The 19,411-nt window shown below is 44.4% G+C and overlaps 1 protein-coding gene across 1 annotated transcript; it reads right to left on the bottom strand.

Moving 5' to 3' along the window:
* Positions 1–7,751: 7,751 nt before the first annotated feature.
* On the bottom strand, positions 7,752–14,517 carry LOC125510962 (Pseudouridine synthase family protein). The gene is made up of 12 exons (XM_048676247.2): positions 14,261–14,517; positions 14,113–14,156; positions 13,802–13,879; positions 13,423–13,523; positions 12,529–12,616; positions 11,845–11,923; positions 10,398–10,480; positions 10,168–10,233; positions 9,281–9,337; positions 9,087–9,212; positions 8,311–8,531; positions 7,752–8,172 (listed from the first exon to the last, which is right to left on the bottom strand). The coding sequence occupies exons 1-12, from the start codon at positions 14,343–14,345 to the stop codon at positions 8,025–8,027; spliced, it is 1,176 nt and encodes a 391-aa protein (XP_048532204.2). The 5' UTR covers positions 14,346–14,517; the 3' UTR covers positions 7,752–8,024.
* Positions 14,518–19,411: the final 4,894 nt, after the last annotated feature.

The following is a 19,411-nucleotide window of genomic DNA, read 5'->3' as shown; positions in this document are numbered from 1 at the left end:
CTTCGTCATGCTATCGGGTTCTTCGCCTCCTTCGAGCATCGCCGCCGCGCTCCTAACCTAGCCGCCGCAGTTGCTCTTCTTCGGCCGCCGCCGCGACTACCCTCGTAGCCGCCGTCGCTGCCGTCCAACCCCTTCGTCTTCGTCCAACACTAGCCCGTCACCAGCATCGTCGTCATCTACCGCGACCACTTCATCTACTCCGACAACCATGGGCGACATCGGCCCCACGCCGATTGGCGCTGCAACCGTCGTCAAGTCCTTCTCTGCTGGCTTCTCCGACTTCTTCGACATGGCGTACAGCTCGTGCAAGTCCCAGTCTACGCAGGCCCGGTGCTGGCAACACCGAAGCGTGCGCTTCGTCCACGACGTGTCCCCGGGCATGGCAAGCCTGGTGCGGCGCTTCGTCAACTTCGTCTTCGTCTGTCTACGCATGCCCGGTGCTGGCACCATTGGAGCGTGCCTTCGTCTACAATATGTCCCCGGGCTTGGCAACCCCGGCGCGACGTGTCATCAACAACGTCTTCTTCCCGGCGCACCACTACTGCGCCCATGACTAACTCGGCGCCTCTTTGCGCCCGCGGCTCCATGGCGACTTCCTCGACACCGGCTACCCTGACTCGACATCGACCACGGCATTCCTCGCACAGCTACCTCGACTATGGCTCCACCACCCACGCTCTCGGCTACCTCGACAACAGCACAAAGGGCTACCGCCTTGCTTGAGTAACCTCGTCGGTTGCCACTCCAGCCACGACTCCGCGATGCGTCGACCGTTACGACTGTGGGAGGGGTGTCGGTCGGCTTGCCTTTGAATTCTTCTCCAGTCTCATCGTCTATGTCGCTACCGTTGTGACTGCGGGGGGATGTTGAGCAACGTGATTGTATTAGGAAACATAGGTTAGACTAGGAAATATTCTGGCTTGCCTTGTACTCCAAGTAGATCATGTACTCCTATATATATGCCCACGAGGCTCAAGCAATACACAACTATTCCACCAATTCTCTCTCTCCCTTTTAACACATCCCGTACATCACTAACGGCGATCCCGACCTGGCGACGACAGTGGAGGCGCTCAGGCTCCTTACGCCTGCGGCGCCGACGTCATCGAGCTCGGCATGGCCAGTCATCCAGGTCTCTGCAACGCGAGCGCTGGCCAGCGGGACGAGGATCGATGTCGTGCTAATTACGAGTATATCTGACACTGAGCTAGATTTCTAGTACCGGCAATCAACATTTTTCTGTTTGAACTAATGTGCTAATCCGATGGAAGATGGTAGTTCGGGATATCTTTAACCGGTTTGGATGGCGGTCATGCAATAGGATAGGTCTTTAGTTTCCTATCTTATATTTTTGTCTGCCCGTTGTCGATTTCCTGTCATGTTGCTCCTACTCTTTGTGAGCGTTTTTACTTTTGAGACCTGAAGACCTTTGTAGAATATTTTGCTTATTTTTAATAATATGACCGTATGCATCATTCTGATGCAGAGGTCGGGGCCTGACCCCTTTTCCAAAAAGAAAGAAAAACGACACCAGTCACACATGTAAAGAGGATGAAGAAAATCACTAAGTCTTCAGAGGGGTTTGTTTACCTTGTAAGTTCCAAACGGGTTGGTACATTTGTCCCAATTGTTCCCTGCAAGCTTGTCTTTCACATATTTGCCTGATTATTAAAATCTTTATCCTGTAATCTAATCAAGCAGGTAAGTGTCAATGGAGTTCCTGGTCCACGAGCAACCGAGGACTCGCGTGTCAAGGATCTTCTCAAGGAAATTAAACAGGCCACGAACCTGTGGCTGTTGTTGGCTTTGGCATACCGACACCTGATCATGTTAGACAGGTATAAAACAAACCTATTTATGGATAGAAGATTCACCACGAATTAGTTTTTTTTTCTAAATTTCAACAAGCTAATTGAAATTTCATAAATAAACACAGATTGCAGAGTGGGGTGCAGATGCAGTGATTCGGTCGACTAGCTAGCTTGCTTTTCAAATACTATGTATGAAAGTGTCAAAGCAGTAAAGCAGAGTATTTAATTATGACAACTAGAAATTGATCATACGTTGCAACGGGGTATAACTATTTCTACAACCTCTTTCTCAAATTACTTGTCTTAAATTCGTTTAGATACATCTGTACCCATACAAATTTAAGACAAATAATTTGGGACTGGGAGAGTAATACATTTTTGCCCATTAGTTTTTTCTCTTGTTGATTGTTGGTTTAAGATAACTAACCGCTCATTTTAGCCCATTATTTTCTTGTTGTCTCACACATATGTGTTCTCTATACGGCCTCGGCTGTACATCCTATAGTTAGCATGTGTGTGATTGCACTGGGCTAGACCGTAAAGGTTGTCGTCAGTAAATGACGCCCTGATTTCACAATAGCTGGTATCACTAGAGTAGCGCTACGAGTTGAGCCAAAGTGAGATGCTTTTAAGGTTGCTGCAGCTCCGAAATAATGTAATAATGTCATTGTCGTTTAGGGCAGAAACATACTCAAGGCAAAATCTTCTTCGATGCTTTACACCTTCTTAGTACAACACAAAGTCCTACTTCTAGGCAAGTTTTAATATGGGACGAGTCTACCGAGCGGCTGGCTGCTCACTAGCCTACGCGAGCGGCCGACCTAAACTGAATTTTTTTTTCTCCTCTGATCCATAAAAGGTGTATGTCCCTCCTAATTGATATATATAAAATTAATCCATAAGTACCATGTAGATAGAAAGTATTACAAAAGCATCCAAGTTAATAGGTGTGAACGCATTTAATTCAAGTTTTTAATTTTTTAAAAATTCATAATTGTTAAACCGCATGTCGAAATTAAGATCCGTTTTCACTGTTGAAACCCTCGCGACGTGCTCTTCGAAACTAGATCCCGCATGGATATGTTTTGACGATTTTTTTTGTGCAACTTAGTCTCCGTTTGATGCAACTGTTTAACCATCGATGTGCAACTAGCTGACAGACGATGTGCAACTTTTTCCTGTAACCGTGGACATGCTTGGCACCATCCCATACTATGCCCTAGCCAACTGTTAGGTAGTCGCCACACGTGTGCAGCCTCGCGGCCGGGCGTGAGTATTACAAAAGCACATGTGCAACTATGCCGACAAGAGTGAGCAATTCCGACGCCAGACGTGAACACCTCCCACGGCAATTCATGTGTGACTATGCAGACGAGATTGTACGACTCTGTAGCCATGCATGTGCGACTATACCGACGAGAGTGTGCAGCTCCGCGGCCAGACGTGAGCACCTTCCACGACAATTCATGTGCGACTATCCGGACGAGATTGTGCGACTCAGTGACCATGCATGTGCGATTATGCCGACTAGAGTGTGCAACTTCACGGCCAGGCGTGACCACCTCCCACGGTAATTCATGTGCGACTATCTGGACGAGATTGTGCGACTCTGTGCCCATGCATGTGCGACTATGCCGACGAGAGTGTGCAATTCTGCGGCCAGATGTGAACACCTCCCACGGCAATTCATGTGCGACTATGCAGACGAGATTGTGCGACTATGTGGCCATGCATGTGCGACTATGCCGACGAGAGTGTGCAACTCCACGGCCAGATGTGTGCACCTCTCACAGCAATTCGTGTGCGACTATCCGGATGAGATTGTGTGACTCTGTGCCCATGCATGTGCGACTATGCCGACGAGAGTGTGCAATTCTGCGGCCAGACGTGAACACCTCCCACGGCAATTCATGTGCGACTATGCAGACGAGATTGTGCGACTCTGTGACCATGCATGTGCGACTATGCCGACGAGAGTGTGCAACTCCACAGCCAGACGTGTGCACCTCTCACGGCAATTCGTGTGCAACTATCTGGACGAGATTGTGCGACTCTGTGGCCATGCATGTGCGACTATGCCGACTAAAGTGTGCAACTCCGCGGCCAGGCATGAACACCTCCCACGGCAATTCATGTGCGACTATGCAGACGAGATTGTGCGACTCTGTGGCCATGCATGTGCGACCATGCCGACGAGAGTGTGCAACTCCGCGCCCAAGCGTGACCACCTTCCACAACAATTAGTGTGCGACTATGCAGACGAGATTGTGCGACTATGCCAACGAGAGTGTGCAACTCCGCGGCCAGGCATGAACACCTCCCACGGCAATTCGTGTGCAACTATTCGGACGAGATTGTGCGACTCTATGACCATGTATGTGCGACTATACAGACAAGAGTGTGCAACTCCACGGCCACAAATGCGGGACTATGCCGATGAGAGTGTGCAACTCCAGGGCCACGCATGTGCGACTAAACCGACGAGAGTGTGCAATTCAGCGGCCCGCATGTGCGACTAAACGACGAGAGTGTGCAATTCCGCGGCCCCGCATGTGCGACTAAACCGATGAGAGTGTGCACCTCACACAGCCTTGCGCACGTGACTATGCAGGCGAGAGTGTGCAACCCCACGGCCGCGCATGTGCGACTATACCGACGAGAGTGTGCAACTCCGCGGTCGTGTGTGCACCTCCCGCAGTCGTGCGTGTGCGACTATGCGGACGAGTGTGTGCCACCCCGTCACTACGCATGTGCGACTATGTCGACGAGAGTGTGCAACTTCGCTGTCGTGTGTGCACCTCCCGCAGTCGTGTTCGACTATGCGGGCGAGAGTGTGCCACCCCGTGGCCACGCATGTACGACTATGCCGACGAGAGTATGCAACTCCGTGATCGTGCGTGCACCACTCGCAACCGTGCGCGTGCGACTATGCGGGCGTGAGTGTGCAACTCCACGGCCATACATGTGCTACTATATCGATAGAAGTGTGCAACTCCATGGCACGCATGTGCAACAATGTAGTTTCTTCAGAAAATAGAACAATAAGTCTGAATTTTTTGAAAACTTGATGTATTCCAACAGATGGGCTAGCATGTTCAGTACTTAATTAACTACAGAGCACAAATCAGCTGAATCCACTAGTACCTGTATATCATCAAATCGGCTGCAGAGCGATACGCGCCAAATCGAGTACAGACCTGAAATGATCATATCCAACTCCGAACTATTACGTATGCAACTATAATTATTGTTAACATCAACAAAAAATTAGTAGCATATTATAGCTGCCCAAACACAATACTTCCGCTTCTTCTTTTGCTAAATTCAGTAGCATATTCAACAGCCCAAAGCACATACATAGCACCATCTTCAGTAGGAAAAGAAAATTCAGCAACACTCCATAGGAGCAACAACATATGCATCAACACAAAAATTCACTAGCACCGCGACCAAAGCAAGGGTAGAACTCCAGCCTATGCTGGTCTTGCAACACGCATGAAGTAGGTCCCTGCTAGCTAGTGCTTTCCCTTCCCTTGTAACTTCCCTCCTGCGTTCAGAAATGCGTCAAGAACAAAAGCAACAAGAATCCCGTGTAATCTGTGCGATGGTAATCAGGTGCATGCTAAACCTTTTCTCAGTTGCTTCTTATTTTTGTCTTATTTTATCATCATCAAACAAGCAGGTGGGAGGGAATGGGCTCAATCAGGACGGAGGGGAATAAACTCGGACGGCATCAGAGGAAGGAGACGACGGCCGCATCTCGTCGAGGATGATGGCCATCCCGTCGACGCAGAGGCCGTATCCCGTCGACGACGGAGGGGAACGACGGCGATGGGACTGGATCCGGTAGGGGAAAGAGCAACATGACGGTAGGCGGGATGTCATGGTGGGGGCTGGTGGCTGCGCGGCCAAGCCTTCCCTCAGCCGGTGGAGCGCGGTGGCCAGCCGGTGGAGGTTTCTGGTGGTCGGCGTTGAGGGGAGACGCCAGTGAGCCCCCTCCGATCCAGATCTGTGAGGAAGGGAGAATAGACAGAGAGAGAGACAGGTTGGGAGAGAACGAGAGAGAGGTAGGTTGGCTACCGACCAGATGGCACCTGAAGTGGGGACGGACGCGCGTGATAGAGATCGTGTGGTTCCCAGCCGGGCGCTTGATCGCGTCAAATGTTGCGCGGCCATTTTTTCGATTTTAGATTTAATATGCACCAACCTTAAATTCTTCAAACTCTCACACGCACACGCACACGCACACCCACCCACCCACACACGCACACCCACCCACGCACACCCACCCACACACACACCATCGTGCTGCTGGTGACGCCATCAGCTTTGACTGTTCATTAGCTCTCTGGCACGGAGATGGGAGACATGCAGCGTCGTCTCAAAGTTGAATTTGGAAATGCACGTGCGTCTTGTTATTCTTTGGAATAGAAGAGTACTCTAAGAACACTAGAGTCAATTATCTGCTATGTTGTGGCGGCAGAGTTTGTTTATGAGCACTCTGTCCATTTAAAGGTGCAATTGGTGGAGGCATCAGGGGGCTTCTCGAGCTTTTGGGAATTCTCAGCTGTCCGATTGCGTAGTAAATCGACATCAGCCATCCGATCTTATCTTTTTTTAGAGTACGCAAAATGCGTACCTTAGCTTTATAGAAGACAAAGGGTTAATTACAAAAAATACAACGGGTGGCTAATCCCACAGCGGGAGCCAACCCAAACTCCACTCCACTCCACTCCACACACTAAGCAACTACTCGGCAAGCTGTTGAACTCCTCTCCTTCGAGCCGCTATCCAAAGTCTTAGTTCTCGAGCAATAATGTCCCCGCCCCCCCCACTCATTGGCATTGTTGGAGTGCTAGAACACTCTGCCGTTTCTTTGCTTCCAGAGATTCCAGCATATCAAGATGACGAGCGCGTCAAATCCCTTACGGTGAGGCTTGACGATGCGTTTCCTGAAAACGGACCACCATGCCTCCAAACGATCTTGCTGTGTTGGGAGTATAGAAAGCTCAATGCCTAGTCGCCTGAAGCAATTGAACCAAACTTGGCGAGCATAGACGCATTGCAGCAAGATGTGATCCACCGTGTCCTCTTCCTGCTCACAAAGAAAACATGGTGAGCTATGATCTTGAAGGCCATGTCGTTGCCTCCTATCGGATGTCCAAACGCGGTATTGCAGCGCCAGCCATATGAATATCTTGCAGGTCAACGGCGCCCAACATTTCCATATTGCCGAAGAGCATTGAAATCTGATGCCTCCCTCGCATAGCATTTTATAGGCGGTGCGGGCTGAGTAGATACCATTAGAGCTCTATTGCCAAAGTGGTTTGTCTTCAGAGTCAGGGACTAGGCTCATACCAATGACCAGATCCCAAAGCCGGATGAATTGCACCAGGGCATCCGTGCTCATATCCCCAACAATGTCAGATGTCCAAGTATGAAGATGTAAAGCATCCTTAACCGTTCTCCTATTGGCGACCTGTGCCTTGATCATGGCTCTGATCATCGGAGCCACCTCAACGATGGAGCTTCCATTGATCCATCTGTCCTTTCAAAACAACACACGTCTCCTTTGCCAACCTCCCATTTGACCAAGCTGTTGAACGCCATGGTCACTTGTTTGTCGGCCATCAGGTTCAGCCCTTGCCATGGCCGGAGATCGTCCGTGCGCTTGAGCCATTCCCAACGCAGCAAAAATCCTAGCGGAGGCTGCCTCCCAGTCTTTCCAATTCACCTCCAGCCCGCCTCCACTCGTGTTTGAGCTCTGGCTCAGAGGGTGAGAAAGAACATACTTGCTCTGTAAACTAGTATAAGAGCGTTTAGATCACTACTTTAGTTATCTAAACGTTCTTATATTAGTTTACGGAGGGAGTAACAATGAAGTACCATGATCACACCATTTGCAAACCATCAAGTGAAATCTATATTGTAAGACTACACTGGTAAAAAATTCAGATGGATATAATGTTTGTCTTTTTGCAGGGGTATGTAAACCTTACATAGAGAAATGTTGGTATAAAACCAACCTGACTAAATTATCTAAGAGGAAACTTAACTAGGATATACCACGTGAACCACATACATCTTTAGAAAGAGTTACATCCAAAAGTGACAAGACAATAGTACCATGGGCATCAAAGTGATCATAGGCATCCAAAATTTCAGCCATACTAGTTGGCGGGCTACCATCAAGATGTCGTTTGCTTTCTCGACTTAATTTTCTGGTGGTACATCAGACTTCATTTTCTTCCCTGACACATTGTCAAGGGATGCCCAGTCAGGATATGGGCATTCATAGCACCAATCGGGGCCAGTATATCGCACACAATGCAGCCATAGTCCCTCCTCGTCGCCATCATAACTGCCAAAAAGAACAAAAGATTATAAAAAACGCCCAAAGAATTCATACTGATCTCGTAACTCCTGCTACAGACTGATCTCAAAATGTTCGTTAGTTCGAGCCTGCCCTTTATGATCAAGTGAACTTGTAGGCACTCACCCGACAGGAGCGAGATTTGGACAATTCGTACACATTGGGTCAATACCAAATTCCAAATCAGCTTCAGCACCGTTGTCAGGATCTGATGATGGCAATGAGCACGCTAGTGAGGTTGCCCTATGGATACTCGTCCCCTTTGATGAACGCGGACAAAAATCCCCCGAAACATAGAGCTCATCATTAGCTATTGGGTAACCAAGGTGTTTTAGATGCACCCGTATCTGCATTTTTCACAGTTTTGGACAAACAGAAAATATGTATCAGCAATACACAAAACCCACAAACTTAACAAAAATATACATATGGGCAGCACAATTAAGATTATTTCTATCCAGCATGAAGCTTCTTAAACAAGAAAACAAGATGTATGGATCATGGAAAGGAGGCATTGATCGTTCAAATGTTAACTACAATGGCCAGGTTCTTCATCATGGAGGCCTCGTCTAACAGGTAGTTAAGACATAGTATGATTCATATAGTACAATGATATAACAGGTTCCGGCAACCGTTAGGAGGACTCCTGTGTAGTGGCAACTGGCACAACACCTTGGCTCCAGTCATCTTCCAAAGGCTAGGTTCGTGCACGATTTAATGAACCAACCTCTGGCAGTTCCGGGCCCCTTCATTGTACACATAAGCATTGCACAGCCTTCAAATCTTTCAGTGTCGGGATGATTCACGAGCTAGGCTTTTAATTTTTATTACCAGGATATTTCATCTGTGTGAACGTAAGCAGACACACATGCATTTATAAAGGGTAAAACAGGATTAGGTACCTGGTGAGTTCGGCCAGTGACAGGTTTGCACAAGACAATGCTGTGGTTCCCATCAGTGCAAATCCTCTGAAACTTGGTGCATGCTTGTTTTCCACTTGGGAGGGCTTTACCAGGACCGTTAGAAACCTGTGGTTGAAAAACCAAACTCAGCATGTGTACTTTTGGACAAAAACAATTCACAATACTTTACAGACCTCAACAGTGCTCCTTCCTTCCCGTGCATTGAAGTTTACATTAGCGTCAACAGTTTGCTGCAAAGAAATCCAACTAAATAAAATGCATGACACAAAATAAAATAAATCAATCTAGAAATAGGTAAAGGAAGGCGTATCACAGGGGTATTTTTCCTTTTTCAAGGTTTCTTCTGTTTTAAAGAATTTGCCACTGAGACATTCCCAACCTGGTGGTTATAGCTTTTATTTTATAAATATAAATATTTGCTAAAGAGTAAAGACATTCCAGGCCTGGTGGCCATAGCTTTTATTTTATAAATTTGCTAAAGACTAGGAAGTTCCACTCAAGGGACTTGGTTTGCATTCAGGAAGTCTGAACTCTCTGCTCCCGGCACAACATTTCTGATTTACTATACGGGTATGAAGCTAATGGCTCCCCAAAGTGGTGGAGTTCCCTTTTGTTGAAATGTTTATATAGTATAACTGTGAAGCTACGCAATTCGGTCACACGAGATCTCAAGATATTCTAAAAGCTTTTGCATAGTAAGAAGCAAAATCTGAAGAACTGAGACATGTGAATAACATAAACCTCAGGATGACAATGCAAGAAACCCTTTTGAAGTAGACAATGGACGGACCCAGTGCTAGAAGCTCCCACACCAGGTGGGGTCTGGGGAAGGATTATACGAGGCAAGCCTGTACAGTGCAATGCAGAGAGGCCGCATCGAACCCAGGACCTCTTGGCACAAGTGGGGAGTATTTCACCACTGCGCCTGGCCTGTCCTTCAAACCCTTTTAAAGTAGACAAACCATAAAAATCTATTCAACTTATTTTACAACAGAAACAGCTTCTGTTCATGGATCTAAAGATACACCATACAACTGTTGCAGTAAACAAACATCATTACCTCGCCTTCAGGAAATACACCAACAACTTTGGCTACATATTCTTTCTGCAGCAAATTAGCTTCTATCTGTGGTAACAGTAATTCAGATGAACAAACTATGTAATAAGATAAAATATCTCAATGGGCAGAACGTAAGGTAAGCAGACACACATGATAAACAGGATGGTATGCTGACTGTAGACTGCACAATGAACAGGTACGGAGTGATAATAAAAGGTGAGTGCTAGCACCTGTTGCCTGAAACATTCTGCTCGCTCAGCACTTTTAGCGAATATAAGTAGACCTGAAACTAACCGGTCTAACCGATGCACAGCTGAAACAATAATAGAGGTGGTCAAGGAATTTTTGGACATCCATAAATAGCAGTAGAAGTACAAAGATACAGCAAAAGGAAGAAACAAAAGAAAGTCCATTTTGTCATGCTCACATCACCCCATAAACTAAATTTTGCACAGATAACACCCCTGATTTATAACTTTGCATTGACTTAACCCTCTACTCAGGGATCGATGCTGGCATGGCTCAAGGATAGCCGGATAGGTGCTGATGTGGCTTCAGGTTGGCTCCGCCTCATGCTTCGCCTCCTTAACTGAGACATCACGTGAAGCTTCAGGTCCAGCTACGGTCATGGACTAATCTTGTTGTGGATCCTTGAGCGGGTGCTTGTGGCCTCCTTAACTGAGATATCACGTGAAGCTTCAGGTCCAGCTACGGTCATGAACTAATCTTGTTGTGGATCCTTGAGCGGGTGCTTGTGGTGGAGCAGTTGCGCAGGCACATGGCAATAACCGGTGAGATCGACCATCCCATCCCCACTCTGAATTCCTATCGACCATTCCATCCCCACTCTGAATTCCTAGACACATACGGCAATAAGGCAAGGCCCTCAATAATTGAGAAATTAAAGCACTGCAGCTGCAGCAGCAGAGCCAGAAAGTGAAGCAATCCCAATGATGTTGCTTCCATGTTATTTGCAAAATGTGCCCCTGTGGGTGATTTTTAATCCAATTTTCTGTCCCTTTTCTCTTCCTAACTCACTCATATCCCAATCCACACTAAAGAATCAGTCCTCTGTCAATTCATAACAGAGTCAGTGGGAGCGCACGAAACGTCACAAGTGGTTGAGGATCACAGAAGGGGCACGAGGAGTCTAAGACCTCACAGAGCTTTGGGGGGGGGGGGGGGGGGGGGGGTGGCGGCGGCACAGAGGCGGTCGAACAGCCAGCAGGGTACGGCCGCGGAGCTTGCATGGTGGAGATCTGAGGTGTGAACATCGAGGGTCCCGTGCAGCAGGCAGGAACCAAAATCACACGGTGTGGAACTCACGTCTTCGAGACCGTACCACAAGAGCAAGAAGCGGCATGGACTGTCCCTGTTTTCCTGTCACGCCTGAAGGCGGGCGAGTACATGACCAAGAGGAGGGGATAAGACAGTGATGAATTATCCTCTTTGCTGCATAAGTTCCCTGCATGGCGTTCAAGCATTACAAATCACTGTTTGCCTGGAATCGCAGAGGAAGGGTGTTTAGACGTCCAGTGATCCCAAATTTAGTTTATGGGGTCAATGTGAGCACAATAAATAGTTTGAGGAAACGAAAAGGACTTTCTCCTAAAGAGTAGTTGAGGGAGTATAATGGAAGCCATTACCCAGTGATGGCATTTCTGAAGCAAAGGATACGAAATAGGGGCGTCAATCCATGTTCTGCCTCCATAATGCCTACTACGGTGTTTTTACGGTACTGTCCACAGGGATGAACCTACACAAGAAGAACACTTCCCTTTTGTAAGTACCAATTAGTGAATGAAGCTAAATATAGCTGACAGACAGAATTGGCATTCTAGTTGTCAAATGCAGTGTTCATCTTGAAACAGGCAGAAATCTCATCGACTGAATATATTATGGCTAACTCTTTATCAAAACAAATTTCACACTTCACCATGAATTCATGAATTCAAACATGACTAACATAAATTATTTTCATATTATAGAAAGGTTATAGTGATTAGTCTTCTTCTTTTTTCTGAACCATGGTTCTGGTGATTAGTAGCTACAACAATGTACGACACAATAATTGCTACAAAATATGTCCTTGTAATTCCAAAGAAGCCCCTCTGGCAGAAAAAATCCAATAAAATAAACTTTAAGAGCAAAGCTTGTATAAGTTGCAGACTTGGTAGAACCTCATTGGTTATAGTTCAGCTGTTCATGTAATTCTGATCAAGAAGTTTCAATAACTGTAATATTATTATATTATACAAGCAATTTTCATGAAATTTATTAAAAGAGGAAAGCTGCATAGTATTTTTTGTCATGCGTCACATAGTATAACATCTTTCCCGAATATTACAATTATAGGCTTACTGGAACAGATGCCGGTTTGCAAACAGTTACAACATCAACTTCATTCTGAAGGATTACAATATTACCACCCAAGACTGGTGGCTCGTGCCTGAAAGAGTAACCACCTTCAGGAATATGCCAACTCAAAATTTTAAATGAGAAATATACACGAGTTATTTATGTTAAAGCAAGAATAAATAGCTTCAGTTGTTAGAAGCCAAAGGAAGCATGCATGCATGTTCAAACTAGCAATCACTATTGTCTTAAAAGCCAATATATCAATAATAAATGTCATTGGCACTATACAGAGTACAACTATTTCTTAATTTAGTGTAGCTAAATAATATCATAAATGAAAATAAGAAAGATAAATGTGACATTCAGCAATATATGAATATATCCATTAGTTGCTAAACTGTTTTATTTGGATTTTTGTGGTTCATGTAAGAGGATATCATGTGCAGTAATAACTTATGTTGCACCCAATTTTGGAACACTTGTTTGGAGGTAGAAAAAATAATTCTCAGCTACAATACTGCTCTGTGAATACATGCCGTTTAGGACACCGCCAGGATCTCCAACAAGCAAGTTTGACCACTACTTTGCATACAAGCTGCATACCTGTGTGTTGTTATAGAATAAGTACATGTAAATCCACTTACTAGCATATATCTCCATACAAATCCAATGGTCACAGCAATTGGCTTAGACTAACAAATTATGCACTTGTCATGCTACAAATAGATTATTTTTATATAGAATTTCTAAGTTAGTGGCCAGAGCTAGAGCAGTTTAACTACATGTATTTCCCAAAAACTTGTATTTACTGAACGTCTGAACGAGGGAGTAATCAGTTTTGCTAAATGGACCACTACGAAGCAATAATCTAAATGAGCCTTAAAAACCTTGACACACCTGTGCAAGAAATGGCTTATCTTTTGTGATGATTTCACAATATAGTCTTCTTCAACCATTTGCTCATCCACCTGAAGCCTCCCGCACTTCACTGCATGAACCTAGCAGTTTCATCATTTATTTCAGATACAGAAGAAAAGATATTACCAAAGTACAAATATAGCTGCTCAGAAATAAATGTACTAGCGTAGATCATAAAAGACACTACGCAGTTCAAGATAGTGGAATGCGGAACGGACAACAAATATATTCAGAAGCAGGGTTCTAGACTTCTGGTAAATGAATTTCTACAGCTAAAACAGAATGATCTTCTGCTTGAGCATACGAGCAAAGAACGGTGTGATGCAGACAGTGTTAAAAAAGAGTATTGCACGCCTACATAGTATTCACGGGGCCGCCCCTTGAATTCATCCGTGAAGAGATCTACAATGGTCTTCCCAGCCCATCTGTTCTTCGCCTGCAAACCAAATTCAGAATTTGGTCCAAACAATATCTCGTAAAGACCACTTGCAACAAACAAATCTTTAATGTTATTATTATCCCATCGCTCGAACAAAACAGAAAATTAGGCTAAAACATTCAGAGTTGTAAATGATTGTGTGGCTTCATTATTTTGACTGGAGCAGCAAAATCAACGACTACTGCACATACGCCCTGAGCAATTGAAACTGTAAGAGAGGATTGGTTTACATGGGAGATGAACTCGAAGTAATAGGGCCTCACGTAGCGCCGCCCTGCGAAGAGAAGAGAGCCATTCTTCAATGGTTAGTTCCGGGAGGGTTTAGGGTTAGAAACTCAGAGGGGGTGGGACGGGGCGAGGCTGCGCCGCAGCGGTTACCGTTGCGGAAGATGTAGTCCTGCGCCTCGGGCGGGTTGGCCGGCGTCTGCCACACGATCCCGGCTCCCGCGAGCGCCCCCGCCATCTCAAGCGGCGACGGCTGAGCCCCGGTGGCGCACTCCTCGGTCTCAGCAGCTCACCGCCGGAAACCTAGAAGAGAACGGCGGCGGCGCACGGCGCGGAGGTGGATTTGGGGAGAGCTGGTGCTGCTGTAGCCATGTAGCGGTGCGGGTGGGGTTACGACCGTTGGATCGATGTGTGATCGATTAGGTAGCGGCGGATTAAACATGTCTCGTAAATGGTAATGTCTGTTTAAAACTCTTTAAAAATATACATAAAACTACACTTTTACTAAAAATCAGCCGTCTGTTTTCAATTTGGCTTCAGGTCGTTTTTTCAGTCGTTCGATTTTGTTCGGAGATCCGTACTGGTCTGGGTGATCTTTTCGGTCCGCCTTTGTCTAAATGGATTTGGCGCCCGATTCGCTCTGGTCTCTTCTCCTCCTCGTCCACGCAGGAGGCGACGACCTCGTGGCGACGGCGGCCTCCCTTTCTTTTTATCCTTGTGGCATATCTTCCCCCCTTTACTCTCCATTTGCTGCCTCTCTGCTCCAGCAGGCGCATCCCTACCATGGCGCCTTCTCTCTGTATCCATCCCCTCCCATGGTGCCCTCCCTCCTTTCCAAGGCACGCCTCCCTCTTCCTCCCTTCTTTCTATGGTGCCTCATTCCTCTGTATTGTGGTGTCTGTCCCTTTCTCTTCGTGAACCCTAGAACACAAGCAGGTCACATCCTAATTCTCTCTATTTTTTTAGGTTAATCTGGGTTCAGTGTTTGCAAATCTGCAGCAGTCAAATCCTAATCCCTTTCTCGCTGTTTCAGGTTCATAGGAGTTCAGTTTTGCAAGTTGAGCAGTCAATTAAAAAGAAGGTAACTCCAATGCTATGTGACATGACATTTTGGGATGATTTTGTTGTATCTAGATGGAACTGAAATGCTACCGTGTGCTCAATTTTTGTGTTGTGAAAGTCATGCTATCTTGTAAAAATAGTACACTACATATTTGTAGGTACTAGATGCTTGATTGATTCATGGTGTCCATGAAATGTTGTAGTCTTGTGTTACATTCTGCACATATGAAAAATCGGCAGCTATTTGGTACAAGCACCACTCCTGAATCACATAGTCGGAGGTCTTCCATCTTATTTTACTGTCTCTCTATATCTTTCCCAAGCTTTTTTTGTCACGCAAGTCCCTGTTTCTCAGTCATTAAGCTTGTACAACGAGTATGTATGTCAGTTTTGTTGCTTAACAATTTTTTAAAGAAACTCAGAAGGTTTAATTGTAGCTTCATGTAGCTTAAGTTGGAGTTTAATGCGTCCCATCTTTTTTTGGTCTCTAGCATTTTGTTAAACATCCACATTCCCCTCAAGCAATTCATACAAACATTTGTTTTCTGTGAATGCATTGATACTTATGCAAAAGTGGCAATCCCACTGATTTTTTTTCCAGTAATTAGTGTCAACCAGATTGCTTGAGGTGGTCAAGTTTCTCAAGTTTCTTTCAGTTCCTAGTTAGTTGAGCTCTGGCCCATTCTCATATGCCAATCTTTTGTAGTAGGAAGATCGCCAGTGTTGCACGAGCACGGAATTACATATGTCATTATGCACTAGAGGCGATGTGATGGAATTATGGATCGTCGGTGTAGGAATATCAACAAGCATGCTGCTAGAGGCGAGGTGTACGTGGTCACGGCCTAGTGGGTTTTGTTCATTTTCTTCACCTTACTATCTTTTGCCCATTCTCCCTCGGTCTCTTGTTCTGGTCTCTTATGTCGTTATCAATCATTTTCTCTCTTTGCTTATTCTTAGATGAACAGTTGGCTTCTTACAAATTACTTTGTAGTGTCCTACTTAAGTGTCTACCTTTTAAATTTCAGGCTCAAAACTTAAAAGTGGCTATCCTGTTTGGTAACTATTTTCGTTGTTCACTCTTTTTCTTTTAGTTTTCAGTATATAATCAGGAGTGTCCTACTTAAGTGGCTCAAGAAAGGCCCGGTTGTTACCGAATCCACATTCACATCCTTCTTCAGTCTCACACCCTTTATTTTCTTTAGTCTATACTTTGTTTGTCATTCTATAAGCTTGCTATTTTATTTCTATAATTTATCCATTCTCTTGTCATTCTTCATTGATCTGCCTTATTATTCTCCGTCTTGTCATCTATAAAGGCTGGTGAAGTCTTCACTCAATTTTACTTGCCATTCATCATTACTCCGTATCCAGTCTCCTTTTTTAGTCTTCTGTGCTGGTTGTCTTCAGCCCCATATCGAGGTGGCGAGGGGAATAGGAATCATATTCAGTAATTCATTGGTCAACCAGTTCCTCGATTCTTTTGTTCATTTCTCAGTCTTGTCATTCACTTGTCGGTTCATCGTTTTTTCCTTCAATATTCATTTCTGTTATTTTCTTCACCAGTCTTTTTCCAGTTTTCAGTGTTCATGTTTTATTAGTTACCATTCATAATTTGCGGTTGCATCATTCGGTATTTTGTCTATCAGTCTCCAGAATTTAGTTGTATATCAGTATTCACTATTGTTCATTATTCAGTCTCCTATTGTATCTTAGAGTTGTGGTTTGTAGTTCAGTTTTCAGTTATTACGGTCATGTATCATTTAGTTTATCAATTAAGTCTTGTTTTAGTGTTCTTCTCAGTCTTTTCCTTAGTCCACTCTTTTCATTTAATGTGCCATTTTTGTTGGTTGTCATTTTGCATTAATAGATAGTCAGTGAGCTTTAAATTCTAGTTAGTTTCAATGTAGATTTCATTTCTTCAGTTTGGTCAGTAGTTTTAGTGTGATGCGTCTTTGTTCATCAGGTTTGTCTATAGTTTCAGTCATTGAGTGCCCTTCCTCATTCCTAAGTCTTCAGCATATAAGACTTTCAGTATTTTTGTGGCTTGCCATTGTTCTTTTTCAGATTCTGAAGCATTTACTATTTTATCGGCATTCATTAGTTCTTAAGTTATTCAGTTTTTCATTCTTCCTTTCTGACTTATGTTTTCATTTTATCAGTCTTGTTGCTCATTCTCATTTCCTTTGTCCATTCTCTGTTTCACTCTATTTTCTTATGTCTTCAGTTAATGTTCTATCAGTCCTTAGTCTTTACTAACTCTATCATTGGGCTAGTTATTTTCTCGAGTTAGTTTTTCTTTGAGCGTTGTGCCTTTCTCAAGTCATGGGTCTCACATTCATTCTCTATGTCAGACTTTATCTTTTTTCAATATCTTAGTCATATTTCTCATTCTCATTCATAGCTTTTACAATCGCGACAGTTCATTAGTTTTCCTATCAGTTCCGTCGTTCAGTCTTAAGTGTCTTTCCACTGTCTTCATTCTCGTTGTCAGTCTCTCAGTTTTTTATTTAGTCTTCTTCTTCTTCGGTTTTGCATTATGTTTCATCATTTCTTTAGTCTCTCAGGTCAGGCAAGAAAATGCTTATAAAGCTTGTCTTCAGCAAGTATTTGTCTACTTCTATTTCTTTGTTCCTTCCTCTCTTGTGTATCTTGTTTTACTCTTCAGCCATGTTCTTTTGTCTGGTCACCGCAGCAAAATTTTTTATGATGGTTATGAATATTGTGGCAAAAAGGATCAGCGGCATGTTCCTTTTCCTTTTGCGTCCTGACCTGTAGCGAATCACAAAGTGAATTACATGTGCATTGAACATCGCTGGAACTTGAAGTCTACTTGTGGCAGCGATGTATACGTATTGAGTTTGCTATCATTTTCAGTAATCTATTTTCAGTTTTTTCAGTGATAGGTGTCATTTTCTTCAGTTCCAGAATGACCTTCAGAGTTTAGTGTTTCGTTAAAGCATCCTGTTAGGGACAGGCTGAGTGCAAACAATCACTTAAAGGTCCAAGAGTTAGAATTCAACCTGAAACTGGAATGAAAACAGACGTTTTTAAGCCTAAGAGTGGACTGAAATTGCAATAAGTACATGTGTCAAAAACTGACTGGACAGAAAAACGACCTGAATCAATTGGAAAAACATACGTCTGATAAATAGTCACTCCCTAAAACTATTCTTCTTGTCAAACTACTGTTTGAGCGTCATAACCCACGTCATCAAAAACATCACAAAACAAATTTATAGTTAAAGAAGCTTTAGAAAAGCTACATTTTAGAAAATCAACTTGCAAATAGGCGTTATATTTGAGTAGGTACACTGAAAATGTTTTAAGAGTTCGTTACCTTTAACAGATTCAATTGATAGTTAGCCTTGGAAACCTGGAGAATTTTTGCAAAACATTACTATTATTCAAAATGGGCAGTTTTAGTACCATTCGATGCCATTTAAGAAGATCGGCAATGGCCAAGTTCATGTCTATCGCTACTATACATTGGTGTTTAAAGATCCTTGGCACAAAGGTTGTGATAATTGTTTGAGGATGCATAAGATCTGCTATGAGATGCAAGAAGCACAACTTAGATCTAGCCATTGCGATCCCGACTTTGAACCGAAAAGCTTCAAGCCTAGGGTCTCTAAGACCTGAAGCGGTATACTTTCTCTTTCAAATCCAGAACTGATTCTCACATCAACATTGCTACTACTCACATTACATGCATCGCTGTTGGACACGGGTACATTGGTACTCATCAAAAAGTGATGGTTTTGTTCTCTTGTTCTCTTATCACATGTGAATGCACATGAGGAGAATATGACCCTGGCCATCTATAGTTTTAAGATGCTCCACACCACGAGTCGAAAGTGAAAAATAAAACAAAGCATCTCGGGTTGATACCCCTTTGATCCTGGTGGATGAATGAAGCATCAAAGTCTAACTTGATAGCTTTAAAGAAGCACTTCCAGGAAAGCAACCCAGATGTCAGGCAAAGGGTCCTTTTCTTTGCCAGAGAAATTTCCAATCTGTTCATGAACACTAGAGGTAATAAAAATTACAACCAGGTCCATGGACCACTGAGGGACAACTACAAGCACTGGAGCAAGTCGAAGACGTGTTGCCGTCATCGTCCCTCCCTCACGGGAGTGTAAAGCTTGTTGTAGTAGATGGTCGGGAAGTCGTTGTGCTAAGGCTCCAAATGACCAGCACACCAAAGTAGCACCCGTCGCTGATGAAGAAAGGCGTAGATCG

Source organism: Triticum urartu, chromosome 5A (assembly GCF_056163025.1).
Source record: "Triticum urartu cultivar PI428250 chromosome 5A, HENAU_Tu73, whole genome shotgun sequence".
Lineage (NCBI taxonomy): Eukaryota > Viridiplantae > Streptophyta > Magnoliopsida > Poales > Poaceae > Triticum > Triticum urartu.
This window is presented reverse-complemented; position numbering and strand designations above follow the sequence as displayed.